Raw genomic sequence first — 15596 nt, forward strand, 5'->3', positions numbered from 1 at the left:
ATTTCATTAGCCATGGGGGAATGAGTTAATGAATGAATGAATGAGGAAATGTGTGAATCTGAATGAACTATGACTGCGTGAATGAAGTAGTGAGTGAATGCCTTTATGAATGAGTTAGGGGCGAATGAGTGAATTAAAAAGTGATTAGAAGAATGAATGAGTGAGCAAATGGGTGAATTCACAGCGAAAGGCTGTGAATGAATGAATGAATGAATGAATGAATTAATTAATTAATTAAAAAGGCCGTTCAAGGGTTTTCGTATCTATATACGAACATTAGAGAGAGAGAGAGAGAGAGAGAGGCAGTCATTTAGAGTGAGGGTACCAAAAGGCTCTGCAGTGTCTTTACCCTCCCCCTCCTCCTCCTCTTCTGTTCGTGTCACGTGGCTGCAGCAGTCCAACGCTACAGAGAAGTGTATGACACGCGGCGCGCGCGCTCTTTCTCCAGCAGCGCGCGCTCGCGGGACCGGGCTGCGCTGGCGCGCGGTGACGCAGCGGAGTGAGAGGAGCAGCACTGCGGCAGCCGGCGCAAGCCGCTTGGGCTTGTTTACTATGCGCGCGCCTGGCTCGCGACCATGACGAGCAAGCGTAAGTCGAGCAGACTGCAGCTGCGCCGCTCCATCAGCGAACAGCTGCGGGACTCCACCGCCAGAGCCTGGGACCTGCTCTGGAGGAACATCCGCGAGAGGCGGCTCTCAGGTCAGACACCTCACTGTCCTGTGTCTACTGTCACACCGGACACTTACATTCATGTCTGACCACAGTGGCCGGGCGCTGGGGGAAGGTCACGCTGAAGTTATATTTGTTATCAGCGATGAACGCTTTTATTTATTTTGTTTGTTTATCTCCTCTAGTGACTGCTATTACAGACTGTACAGGTAGCCTATTTATCTATCTTAGTTCACGACTGTATTTAGCGTTGTCCTTTAGTGACTTCTTTAGAGTCAGAACAGTGTGTGTGTGTGTGTGTGAATTGGACAACATGTGTCCCCAAATTTTTGGCTACAAACATAGACAGACAGCTTGGTCAAAAGTTTGAGGACACACGTTCGCCCAATTTTTTAAAGGATACCCCTTTGGTGCAGTAACAACAACTCTTCCACTGTACACTAGATGTTGGAACTTTCTGTGAAAATTCAATTGGAAAAAGATTATTAATAAAGTCAGGTACCAAGGTTGGATAATTAGCTCTGGATCACAAAGTTCAAACTCATCCAAGAAGTATTGAATGGCATTGCATCCTTTCAGAGAACACAGTTCCAGTGCTCCTCAGCCCAATGATGGGGTACCTTTACACCCCTCTTGCAATTGCTAGACACTATATGTAGCACAGCTGAGCTCGTGCTGCTACTGCAGATGTCCCATTAAATTGGCAGTTCTTTTCTGCGAAGATTCAGTAGATTTGTGTAAACACACAGTGATAGATATATCTTATCAGTCATTAGAAGACACATCTACAGACTTTGGGATATGCAGTGTATCTTTCTATTTATCTGTCTACTTATTATTATTTATCTGTTTCTACATTTCAACATTGCAAAAATATGAATTATTCTTGTGGGTTGTTTAGTTTAATTTATTTACTTATTTATTTGCCCTGTGAGGATGCTTAGTGCATAAGGAAAATATTTTCCTCTACTTACTCAATTGCAACTCAGTTGGAAACCTCTGCTCCTCTTTACACTGTATGCCAAGCTTTTAAGTAAATTAAAAGCATGGCGTCCTTCTGAAACCCATCAAGTCATATCATCACATCTGCAGAATGTGAGTGGAAGGAAATTTGGGGGGTGGGGGGTAGGGGTGGTTTGTAAAGAGCAGATCCTTGGTTTTCTGCATTTTCCTTCAGCATTGTTGATTTCAGCAGAGCACAGTATTCTACACAGACTGTCAATTTTATCAGCTCCAATGACCATATAGGTGTACTTTGTAGTTCTTGCTGAGAAAGGACCACGTTCCAAATAAATCCTGCTCTGTGTTGGTCTGTGAGGGTTCTGACCATTGAAAGGGACATCAACATGTTGTAGTCGATCTTTAATTGTAGAACTATAAAGTACACCTATATATTAAGTAGAGATGACAAAATGGACAATGAATGTAAAAGCACATATGCGCTTTAATATGGCTGAATGCTTTTGAAGGACCATAGAGGTACAGAATCTGAAAAAAATGTTTGTTTGTTTTTTTACTCAAGTGGTTGTTGGTGGTTATTGGCTCAAATAATGAAGCTTTGTAACCAAAGAAGTACAAGTCTCACTGCAAAACAGTGCTTGCTTACATGGACCTCCTCTGGATGAACAAGGCACAGAAAGTCAAAGACAGGAAATCATTATTTGAAGGCCGTCCAGAAGCAGCACACACTGGACAGATGCACCTTTGTCACTTCTCTGACCTCCATACAGAAGCTTACTCACCATTGCCGTCATATACTGGGGCTCATGAGGTGTTGGCTCTTAGTTGTTAATGTTGAACCACATCGCCCGCAAGCTAACTTTATGCAAATGAATAAGAAATACCAAGACTTAAGTGTCATTTTGCGTTTTGAAAACATATCTTCTGAGTGGATTATTCACTTGCAATGTAATGACTGTGGAATTTGGGAGATTCCGTTTGCCAAAATTGGTGGGATTATGGGCGATTGTCTGCTCTAATCCATTTCATCTACGTCAGATGGACTCTAGCGGTGTCCACTGTGACTACAATTTATCTTTGTTGTTGTTAATTACGTCTAGTGTTCTGGCTGTATTGGAGGTACCATACTGAAATTAGTGAAATTGTGGCTGCCCCCATCTGGGGGATCCACTCTGTGGAGTATAAACTGTTTTATTTAGGGACTTCATTTAGGGACTTAGATCCTTCATAGCATGTGAGTTGCACTTTATAGAAGAAAAAAAATGATTAATAAAAATAACTCACTTTCTTAATATATTTGATCACAAACACAGGCCTGGTTAAATGGACCCTATTTATGCTTTCTATTTTTTCCAAATTATGACAGCTGAAAATGCTAAATATTGGTGATAGGTAAAATATCTAAGGTTTAGAATGTTACATTTATGTCATATCACCCATTTTAAGCTCAGTCCCACAGTGTGCCATCATTAAGTGGTTCATTGTTGACAGCATTTTAAATGCTGTTTAAATGCTTGGTTGAATTTTTTAGTTTGTGTGGGATGGGGCTGATACTGATGTGTAATTATGGATGAAGATGCTGAAGAATTTTGAACAGACTGTTTTTATTTTTAATGTCATAGCCACTAGAGGTCAGTGGTTTGTTGTCTACAATTTAATGCCAGCATTCTGTCCCATTTGAGTGGCATGTCTTAGACTGACAACACAGCTTGAAGCCGTGTCTCCTGCTTGCTTTGGTTTTGTGGGGTTTTGGTGCAGTTTATGGCTGAAGTCACTGTAGACAAACCGCTTCTGTCTTTTGCTTGTGCTCTGTAAGATTGCACATGCTGTTTTCTTCAGTTTTCTCCCACTGCAGACTGGCCTGGGTTGACCTTGCTCTAAAGCTGCATACTGTTTGTGTGTGTGTGTGTGTGTGTGTGTGTGTGTGTTTGGACACTTTTTCTGTTTTTATTATATATTTCTAAATATATCACCATTTTTTTCCCCCAGTGGTTTCATACATCTTTAAGTAGTATTTATTTTCAGCTTGTCACTTCTACCTAAGATAGCTTCATTATCGTGACTCAATACATTAATAACAAAAAACATCATAATTTGTCATCAAGCAACACCTCACCTCAAATCCTGTTTCGATCAACTTCTGCCCTGTTCTATTTTATCCAGTACCATTAGTTTCACACAGTAACTCACATTCACACATTACTCCTCATTATAGACAGGTAAAAACTGATCAGTGCTGTTGAGCTTCAACTTGAACTTGAGAGAGACAGAGAGCGGGGAGAGATAAATATAACTCTGACAGATTACTTGTTAGTATGTGTAAAGTATCTGCCAAGCCTTTATTATAGTAGACAAAGGCACAAATCTCCTGACTTAAAAGAATCCTGTAAACATTACAGTAATGTAGTCGCAGGTCATCCACCAGTAAAATACTGTTTAATTGTAGACATATTAGACATATCAATGTACTACATGCAATGCAGCAATACCAACCGATCCCCCTCATGCATACAGTTTATGCCATCAGACACATATATGAGATAATCCTGTACAAGTTGCAAGGGATAAATACATTTGAAAAAGGTTTAAAAAGTCTTAAGGTTTTTGAAAATCCTGTAATTAAAAAAAACTGTATCTGTAGTAAATGTACAATCTACTGTAAATTTACAGAAAAAGTTGAGAGTGTAAGACTGTGAGTGTGAACTGCAAAATGCTGTCTGAACCAGATTGTAGCCTGAGAAATCTAGGTTCAAACAAGACTTAAACCTGATTAAAGTCCACATTCATACTGACAGCAACAGTTACAGTAACACTACAGTAACAATAGTGATCAGATCATGAAGAAAAAATTGAATGACCTAACAATTTTTAGAAAAATTACAATTCAAACATAACACATTTATTTACAAAATGGAGGTATTGTGACTGGAGTGAATTAAAATATTTACTAAAATTGAACAGGATAATTAATTAAAATTTGGAGGAAATTAAAGTAGCCAGAATGATTAACGCAGGAGATAATAATGATAATCATAAATTTTTCAAAGGTGTGCTTTTTTTAATCATGTTTTCTTGCACAAGTTACCAATGTTAACACTAGCCTTCAGTGAAAGTTTAGCTTTGGGATGTTTAAGATTGTCAGGTTGTATTGTTATAGTTCTAGTTAAGCTTTAACCATCCAGAACCCAACTTAACCCAGTGAGAATAGCCAGGTCTTGTGGCGTCTCGGAAAACGTTTTGAGCTCTAGTCAAGGGTCCTAGTGAGCAACAGTGAAAGTGACTGAGAAATCACTGAGAGGACCTATTTTTCTTATGGGTTTTACTGTTTAATGGGATTATTATTTGTTATATATGGACTTGAGTGGTTTATGCAGAATATTGGTTAATATGCCTACAGCATATTAGCATGTATTTAACCCATTTAGTTCCACAGCTGGGCACAGTGAGCACAGGAGATTTATAGAGCAGGACGGCAACACCAGCTTCTGCTCACTCACTCAGCTCATACGCAGCAGGAGATGGAATGTGTGCAAGTGTGCAGAAGTGTGTGTGTGGGTGTCTGTGCACGGGTCTGCGGGTCAGGGCCACTTTAGCCCACCAACAAATTCTAACACAGCTGGGAAAAGGCCCTTAATATGGGTTGGAGAGTGCTTAGTGGTTTGGCATGGTGCATTGTATTTGTGTGTATGTGTGTGTGTGTGTGTGTGTGTTTGTGTGTGTGTGTGTGTATGCGTGTGTGTGTGTGTGTAAGTGTGTGTGAGTTACACACTGCAGCATCAGCTCCTTATCCTTCACAGACATGCACACATTCAGTGAAAGAATATGCCTTGTGGAATGAACCGTGCCTTATTTTAGTTAAAGTGCACTTCTTACAGTTGGAGTTGCTGTGAGTGGCATGTACTGCAGGGATGAAAAAGAGCACCATATTATATGGTCTTATACTCAGTTTGGGTGTATGTATTTTACAGAAATGTCCACAAGGGGGAGTTCATCTCTCAATCTTTCTCAGTTCTAAAACTTTTTATTTTCTGTTTACTGCAAAATGTGGGTAATGAGTATTTGGGCCTCATGTAGTAGCTCTAAATATGCTCATAGTTGACCCAATTAATTTTTAAAGGTGATGCACCTGAAATTACTCAGGACAGTAAGCATTAAGACAAAATGGAGACACAGAGATACACAGATACAGAGACACAGCTTTCAAGTTGAGAAGGTTCTTAGAATCATGTATGAGAAATGTTTCAGCTCCTGTTAGAGATGGGCGATATGGCCCTAATATAATATCACAATATTTCAGGGTATTTTGGCGATAACGATGTTCTTGGCGATATGAAAAATCACTGAAAATAATTATATTTATTTTAAGAGAACACTATTGCAACAACAACTGCATGATGTCATTACGTGAACAAATCAGTTTACGTATCATTTAAAACATTTTGCGATCTTATTGATAGGATATGGCACAGCCCTAGTTCCTGTCTTTAATTCAGTTGCAGATGATTGATTGTTATTGTTATCTCAATAAACATGAACACCGTGTGAGACTTTACTGAGATCTACTTAAAACTCAAGATGAGACACAAACGTTTCCTGGGCTATTTTTTAAGAGAGATATCTGAGCAGCAGGAAACTTAAGTCTGCTTTGGCTCTCCATCAGATCTCATTCTTGTCTAGGAGAAAGTAGAGAGTTAATTAAACGGAAATCTATATATTGTGTTTATTAACACATTATGATATAGCTACGTTGCTCATTGCTGAGCCTAGTAGTAGTTGACTGTAAGTGGAGAGTGGATGAGTGTGCAGCTGCTCTTTACGATGAGCAGCAGGAGAGTGTGTGTTGGCATGTACTGCACATTCCTGAAGCTGCATATGGCTAGTTTGAACGATGATGAATTGAGATGCCTTGGAGATTGCCAAAGTTTTGGACTGATTTTGCTTCTCTCACATGCACTGTTTCTTTCTCTCTCTCTCTCTCTCTCTCTCTCTCTCTCTCTCTCTCTGTCTTCTCTTCTCTCCTTCCCTTTTTCTGTTTATTTAGTAAAGGAGCCTCTAACATTGTGTGTCACTTTTACTAAATTCACCTTCATGCATTTGTAACACTTTAACTCATACTTCTTGTTTATCTGCCAGAAATGCAGCGTTTACTTAAAGCCAAAAGATGTCCATTTTGTTACTGTGGTTAAAGGCGAAAATATTTTTCCAGAAAATATTTTTCCAGAAAATATTTACTCACCAATTGCTGCTCTCCAATCTCTTTGTGAACTGGAAACAAGTATAATGTCTTTAGGAAGCCCTGGTGTCCGTAAACAAAGAAAGTGGCTCACTCAGGTATGCCAGACTTCCTCTCTCTTTACTCACAGCAGAAAAAATAACAGCCCTCCAAATGTTGAAAATCATGAAAAGAGATGAAGATACTGCTTCATTCCTGCTCCATGAGTGGGTAATATGGGAGAGATTTGGGCTGTACGAGAGATTCTACTAATCCAATTTTGAACATGGCTACCTCCATGTGGGAGACCTGCTTTATTGGAGCATATATAGAGCGAGTTTCATAAAGGGATCACAAAGCAAGCTCATCTCATGTGATGTGCCCTTTAGAGAAAACGTGTAAAACTAATAATTAAATAGTTTCAAAAAACTATTTTTTTCTAAAAAAAAATAGTTTCATATTTGGTGAAAAAAATGATTGATTGCTACTTTATACACACACAAACTGACAAACATACATGACAAATATACATATTGCTAAACATCCATTGAAAAATGATTACTGTAGCTAATGATTACTGTAGCTAATAGTAAAAAAATTTACTTATTAATTTTTCTCATTAAAACCTTTAAAATTTAAATTTAAAAATAAAAAAAATTTTTAAGGACCACTAAAATGTCCTCACAATACAACATAATGTGACATTGTCCATTCTTGTGACGACATTTGGTCCTTACAATCACTCACACACACACACACACACACACACACACACACACACACACACACATACACATTCCTCACTGGTTTCCTCCTTGGCCTGAAACACTGGAGAGAAGCACATTTCTGTTTTTGTTTGCCACTCAATATTTCTGAATCTCCCGCCCTCCTTGCTTCCTCTTTTGGCCATGTGACTGTGAAGGTGGGCAGATCTGAGAGGAGTGTTTTTGAGATCAGAACTAATCTCATACCTATTGCTTAGGTGTGTTTGTGTGTGTGTGTCTGTGCAGGTGTTTGAAAATAATGTGAACAAATGTTAGAATTTTTAAGGTTTTTAAGGTGGATTGACTGGAATGTAATGCTGTGTGTTAGGAGGCTGAAGGAGTGTTCCGGAGATACTTCAGGTGTCTGCTGAGAGGGAGATAATATGTTAGAGTGACGGACCAGGACAGTAAAGAATGGAGATGATGAAAATGGATTTCCCTGTTGAGTGTGAGGGTGTAGAGTGTTTAAGAAGTATGACTCCTGAGACTCAGGACATTTATATGAGGCTGTGTGGACACCGCAGGCGGTCAGGTCTACGCCTGGCTCGGATAATCGCCCGCCAGCAGCTCCTCCACAAAATAGCACGAGGTAGGACATCTACCTGAGCAGTTCAATGTTTATTTGGGGGTTTTGCCACCTCAGGTCCTGATTCGGTCTTTTCTATTTAGTGTAATTTACAAGAGATGAAGAAAAATATTATTTTGTGGTCTCTGAATAAATGTTTTTAAAAAAGATGTATAATCCCTTGTATATCCATATCACTAGTTGTCAGTATCAAGGTTGTTTAGTAACATGAAGCAGAATCCCTGGAGATCAAAACTTCTAACACTGCAATCACTTGCATCTCTAATAGGAATACAGTGACTCTGGAATACATGGTCCATACCATATCTAGGCCAAAACTCAAAATCACTCAAAATCTGGCACTGCTAAAGAATACATATAGTTGTGTCCATAAAAAACATATATCTGCAAACTTTATAGGTGAAGGTAAAATCCTTCTTTACTCAATGGAAGTGAATATCAAAAGATTTTATTCCTAGTGATTTTGGAGCATTTTTATTGGTTCATTCATCATGAAGATTTTACACAATGTGAAGGACAAATGCTGTGTTCAATATATATATATATATATATAGATGTAGAAATCAGCATTGTCTTTAGGGTCATTGTGCCATATTCAGGGTTCTGTCTTCCATTAAATCCAGGAAGATGGGATTAATGGGTAATATTTAATAATAGCATTCATGCTGCTATTTCCCTATGTGGTAGATGGCATCTGTTGTGGCCCAGTAGCAAACGAGTCAATGACCCTTTGACCCAGCCAACAGACCGTCTGCATTTTGTTTTAAAACCAGAGTACTGTATCTGTAGCTGTTTAATATATAGGTACATGTTTGACTGAGCAAAAAACACCGACCTAACAGCTGAAAGATTCCTGACCTTGAGTCTGGCTATCACATATCACTGTGTGATCTTTGTTTGGACTACAGTTCCCACTTGTCCTTAAGAAGCTGGTATCTGACATGGTGCAGGTGCAGTGCAGACAGCTTTGAAAAACTAGGATATGAACTGCTGTTCTGGGGTTTTACAACATGGATGATGTAGTATTTCTGTTGAATTTAAATACAAGTTTTTGGGGTTTTTTTGGCTGTGTCCCCATGCAGCTTTGTCTGAGTTGCAGGATATCAAGCCCTTGGTCCCAAAAATGCATTATATGGTGCAGAACCAGAGCCACATATTCATCTTTGATTAAGCCTTTTACACTTTTGTCTTATAAAAGACTTACTCTTGTATTATTTTGAATTTAAATGGACTGTTCCACCTTAAATCAGACAGCAGTTTCATGGGGCTGTTGAGTCATTAAAGCTGGAACTGAAATTTACTGAACAATAAAACAGATAAACATTATTACCAGAGCTGTGTGTACTGACCGGTTTATAACCTATAATCTAAGAACTTTTTGCAAGTTTTAATGCTCACTGTAATAGGTTGGTACACTGTACACTGATGTACACTGTCAGAAAAAAGGTACTGTACATGTTAATTTGTGTATACTACAGGTATAAATAAAATACATAAATGTACCATCAAAATTTGACTTCTAGTCTTAAAGTCCAGTTGTATTCAGTAAAGGTTCACCACATTCTGTTTTCTGGTTAGAAATGTGAGTCTTCATTACTAATATGATATTAATAATAAATATTTGCAGTGGAATATCCCACTATGCAATTCAGTTCCCCCTGTTCAAGTTAGAAGGGTTATTTTAGGGGTTTTGTTGTTTTTCCGAGGTTGTAATGCCAGTGAGGATTTCTCTTCAATACATATGTATTCACTTGTTCTGTTCTTTATGCCGTTATTACCATATAGCCAATAAAGAGCATAAAAAGGGAGGATGGCAGTGTCTCATTTTTGTCCCAGTGTAGTGTATCTCAAAGAGATTCACAGAGGATGGAACACGTGTAATGTCCCCAAATAAGAAAAACTATATAAAAACCTGGAGTTGAAATGTTGAATATAAAATCAATGCCATTTAAAATATACACACCTCCCAAGGTCCAAAAACACATGTTGACAGGTTGTTTGGCTACTCAAAAAGTGTCCATAGGTGTGAGTGAATGTGTGAGTGTGTGTCGCCCGTCAAAGGACTGGTGCCACCTCCAGGGTTTGTTCAGTGTATGGACCCCTAGCATCGCTAATGAACTTGTTTGGTATCTGGACACTCTAGGTATGTGCCAACAGTGCTGGGTTGATGATATCACAACTGTCCTGTGTACTGTTGCACGATTGAGAAATCAGACATGTTGGTCCTTGCTCCAGCCTGCTTCTACATCATGCTCCGACTGATATTTTACACAGAGGCAAAAGGACACAGGATTAGCATATTAGCAATTAATTAGACATAACATTGTAAAAACATTTTTTATGGTCTTTTTTATAGTATATGTCATTATGTTAAAGATAATGAGATATTACCCACTTCACTCTAACTAACCATGGAAAACACTTCTTTCTTTTTTTTTTTTGGCTTACTTTTTAAGGCAAGGCAAGTTTATTTATAGAGCACCATTCATACACAGTGGCAGTTCAAAGTGCTTTATAAAACAGTACAAAAATATTACAATAGTTAAAAGATAAATAAAACCTTTAAAAATGCAATTAAAATACATATTAAAATTTAAAAGACAAATATGACAGTGAAATAAAAGAAGATATGTAATAAATGAGTACATTAAAAAACTAGAAAATAAAAAAAGAGTAATTTAAAGATAGAAGGACTGGCTCCCCCTCCAGGGTATATTCCCGCCTTCCGCCCAATGATTCCAAGTAGGCTCCTGACCCACTGCGACCCTGAACTGGATAAGCAGTTACAGATAATGAATGAATGAATGAATTTAAATATATTGAAATAATTTAAATACAATAAAAATATATAAATGATATAGAAATTATGAATAATTAAGAACAGCTGAACTACTTGTCTCTCCTGTGGATGTATGACGGCCTGCAATACTAAACAACTCAAGTTACAAATGAGTTTCTTTCGTAATTTAAACACTGAATCAAAACGTACAGACTAGTTATACGTTGGCCACCTACAAAAAACAGTCGTTATTTTCCCTCAAACATACCGTTCCACCTTAAGAGAAACAGAGCTTAGAGCTGTGTTTGCCCACAATCGTAGGCGTTACCTTTAACTCTCAGGTGCACCTCACTAGAAAAAATAACAAATTTATGAAAGGAAAAAAACAATTATGTTTTTGATGGCAAAAATTATACAAGTGATGCTAGATGCTATTTTTTCAACAGCTTTTTTGTGTGTATAACAGTTATAAAATTATATATATAATGAGGAAGTTCCAGGAACATACATTAAACTTTTTTATTTAGCTTGACCTTCAGGGCTTCCATATTCACAGTACCACTACAGAGCATGTACTCATGCCTGTGTGATGGCAGTGTGATGGTGTGTGATATACTGGTATAAATAGATCAGACACAGCAGTGCTGCTGTGGGTTAAAAGGTCTAAGAAATATGAAGAGCAACAGATTGACTATAGTGCACCTACATGGGAAGTGGAGATGATAAAAAAGAAAAGCATAGAAATAAGAAAAACATTTTAATATTGGCTGACCAATGTATAAGGTAACACTAACAGCCAGTCTGTCTCTTATATTCTTAAATATGTGCTGTGTTTTATGGGTTAAGAATGCATGGTTTAACTTTCTGTAATGTGAGCAGCTGTGAGGAATGTATATGAAATATGACTTAAGGGAACATTTGACTGGATTTTTTTGTTTGTCTGAAACATGTTTATACATTAAGAGCAGCATGATTTGTAATTCCAGTATTGTGCAAATGTGGCTTAATAACTGGGTAATAAACGTATCTTACTGTTGTGTGTGTCTGTGTGTGTACTGTAGATTCCTCAGCAGTGAGTGTGCATGTGGATTTGTCTTGACATTATGAGCTGCTGTGACATATGTTCTCTTGCTCAATAGTAGCAAAGTTTTGGCTTGTGCAGGGCATTGGTCCATGGCAACTATCTATGTGACAGAAATATTTTTCTCCAAAATTCATTCATTCGTTATCTGTAACCGCTTCTCCAGTTCAGGATCACGGTGGGTCCAGAGCCTACCTGGAATCATTTGGCGCAAGGCGGGAATACACCCTGGAGGGGGCGCCAGTCCTTCGCAGGGCAACACAGACACACACACATTCACTCACACACTCACACCTACGGACAGTTTTGAGTCGCCAATCCACCTTCCAATGTGTGTTTTTGGACTGTTGGAGGAAACAGGAGCACCCGGAGGAAACCCACGGGGTGAACACACAACCTCCAAGCCCCTGGAGCTGTGTGACTGTGACACTACCTGCTGCGCCACCGTGCCACCCTTATCTCCAAAATTGATATGTTTAAAACATAAGGCAAAATGTTATATATATTTTCTAACGCAGGTCAAAAGAGATTTTATTCCAAGTCATTTTGAATGGCCACTTACTCCATATATTGTGAAATTTGGATATAGTATAAAAAGAAGTTGATAATGGAGGAAAACATAAATTGTAAAAAAAAAAAAAGAGAGAGAGACATTTGGACAGGGATAGTATTCACATATTTACATGGTGCAATGTAGTGTGTGTAGTCATTGCTCTTGAGTTAGCAAGCGATTCTGGCTACATGCTGTGGCTTGCTGTACAGCAGTGACGCTGTAGTTATTTAAACTGATCTTAGCCGGAGGTGGAAAAAGCACAGTGAAAGCTTTATTCTCCTCCTCTAAGCTAATGCTTAGTTCTGAGAATGATGACCTCAGGCTCATGGTGGTGATGTATTATTATGTGCAAATAAAGTATGCAGTGCAACCTCTGGACTAAGGCTGGACTACATCTATATTTTAAATGAAGTTGATAAAAAACAAGAGGGTCATTTTATGCTTGATTTCTGGAGTGTAGTTTGATTCCGGCTTACATGAATAGTTCAGGGATGTCTTTGTCCATACCTGAGATCATGGATCATGAATACCAGATAAAGGTATGATTGACCTAGGTTTAAAACACCCCCCCCCCCACTCCTTCAATATGAGTTTTACTATAAAGTTCTAGTTCTCCGTCTAGTTCTCTAGATCAAGTTCTCCGTCGTCATGAGTGGCTTATATAGGTACCATATAGCCTTATAAACAGTGATTAAAATGTTATCAAACTCTGTATTCAACTTGGGCTACAGTTCACAAAAGATTTTAATTGTAAAGAGCATTTTAAATGGTAGAGTGCTTAATAAAATACTCTCTCCATTATTTAATTACGACATTCGAGAAAGCAGGTCTAATCCAGTGTTTACTCTTCTCTGTTGCACTCTGCTGCCCTCTGTTGGTGTGAGCTGCTCAGCAAATTATATTTTACTTATGTGGGCATGTCTGAGCAACCTCTTTATATGTGTATCCATCCATGTGTAGTTTTAATGTTCTGAGACACAGAGTCTGTTTTATGTGGTCACATTGAACTAGACCACACATATGAGAGGAATTCTGTGTAAAGCAACATGATGAGGAGAGGAGGGTTTGATTTTTTTTTTTTCCTGGCTAATTAGCAAAAGGATGGCATGCACACTTTCTAACCAAAAGTTTATGGACACCCCTAAAAAATTAAAAGTATTGTACACTGATGTTTGGCTTATGGAATCTCCATAGAAAAGCTTGAAATACAGATCTCTGAAGCTGCTAAACGTAAGTTTAGTATCAACCATATATTCAGTGTGTTCAATGCTAAACACTGGCTAGACTACCATAACGTCCACTAGTTTGGGGATGTGGAACAGTGGAATTGTGTTCTTTCAAATAATGAAGCTCAATCCACTAAATTTAATTAGCTGGAAAGGCTTACATTTTAAGAAAGATGGTTCCTCAAAGGTTCTTTATTAAAGAAAATAGTTCTTTATAGAACCATGAACACTTAAAGAGCTATAGAATGTTGTATATAGCACCTTTCAGAAAAGGGTTCTATATCACACCAAAAATGGTTCTTCTATCGTTATGATATCAAGCTTATTACAATGGAAGAGTGGTGCATTTTTTTTCTAAAAGGAGCTATATAGAACCATCTGTAGCAAATTCTCCATTAATCTGAAGAAACCATTCATGATGCAAAGAAACATTTTATCATGCAAAAAGCTCTTTCAGTGCTCAGTATTTTATAGAGAACCATTTTCTTTAATAAAGAGACCTTGTTGATAAAACGTTATAAGGTATGAGTGTGTGACTTTTTTAACAAAGGCAGGTTACAAAGCACTATTATATCCATTCATAAGGACATTGTACATCCTGTAGCAGTGCAACCTCCCATGTTCAGTTTTAGGGATTGTTTTGAGTTTTTGTGTTATTTGTTTGTGCTATGTGGGTGGGGTGTGTTTGGGGTGTTTGTGTGTGCTTTTGAATGATATGTAGGTAGTATGAGGCATTTTTTTAGAGCAGAATGCCTCTTTACCCCAGGCCCTTTTTAGTGCCGGGGTTAATAAGCAACTCTTTGCTGCCCTGGGGGTGAGGAGTTTAAGTCATTTACAGCTGCTTCAGTAGGAGGCTTTTTTCACGCTGTGTCTCGTGCCTTCTCTCATCACCCCTTTTACACACACACACACATACAGACATGTGCCCAAAAGTTGCTGCATTGTTAATCAATTGTTTTGTTCAGATATTCCAAGTCACAGTAAGTACCTCTCCAAGGAATACCCATATGCACAGTCACTTTTTATTTCTTGTGTTTAAAAATAAATAAAATATGGCCTATGCAAAGGTTATGGCACATTGCAATTTTCATTAATATTTAATATGTAATAATTACTTTTTCCAAATTTTAAATTCAGCTTATAAATACAAATTGTGCACTAAGCCCTAAAATATAATGTTATTCCCATGTTTCCTCCATTAGATCTGGTTTCTCCCACATTCCAAAATTACATGTTGGTAAGTTGACTGCCTATGCACAATTGTGTGTAGATGTGAGTGTGTGAGTGACTGGGTGAGTGTGTGATACCCTGTAATGGCCTTAGAGCTAATGATTCCCTGTAGGCCCTGGACCACAATCCTGATCAGTATGAAGCACATACAGAAGAAGCATGAAAAAATGCATGTATGAGACTACATAAAAATGCAGTGATTAACTTTTAGAGGAGTTTAACTGGCCCTCACCTTGAAAATTTGGCAAAAACATCACCACTATTTACGTATGTTTTGAGGCTTGAATGCTGAGTTTATTATTGTTGTCTGCCTGTTAATCAGGGTTGTGATGTCACAGCACATGATATTTGGGTTATTTTTGATGGGTCCAAAACATCTACAAACAATTCACAAAATCTCTGTGTTGTTGCATTAAATTTCACCACTTGCAGACTCTAACAAAGTCATGGTTTCTTTTATTAGGTGGATTGGTGACTCAAAAGTGTCTATAGGTGTGAGTGAATGTGTGAGTGTGTGTCGTCCTGCGAAGGACTGG

General features: G+C 38.2%; 1 protein-coding gene across 2 annotated transcripts in view; it reads left to right on the top strand.

Moving 5' to 3' along the window:
* Nucleotides 1-490: 490 nt before the first annotated feature.
* stard13a (StAR related lipid transfer domain containing 13a) overlaps nucleotides 491-15596 on the top strand; it is a 63228-nt gene continuing 48122 nt past the window's right edge. Inside the window, exon 1 of one of the 2 annotated variants that reach the window (XM_066650783.1) lies at nucleotides 491-699. In XM_066650783.1, the coding sequence (XP_066506880.1) occupies nucleotides 576-699 (124 nt within the window). In that variant the 5' untranslated portion in view covers nucleotides 491-575. Of the gene's footprint in view, nucleotides 700-7936; nucleotides 8195-15596 lie in introns of those variants that run through there. The other variant, XM_066650782.1, reaches the window with a different exon arrangement.

This window comes from Hoplias malabaricus, chromosome 18 (genome assembly GCF_029633855.1).
Source record: "Hoplias malabaricus isolate fHopMal1 chromosome 18, fHopMal1.hap1, whole genome shotgun sequence".
Lineage (NCBI taxonomy): Eukaryota > Metazoa > Chordata > Actinopteri > Characiformes > Erythrinidae > Hoplias > Hoplias malabaricus.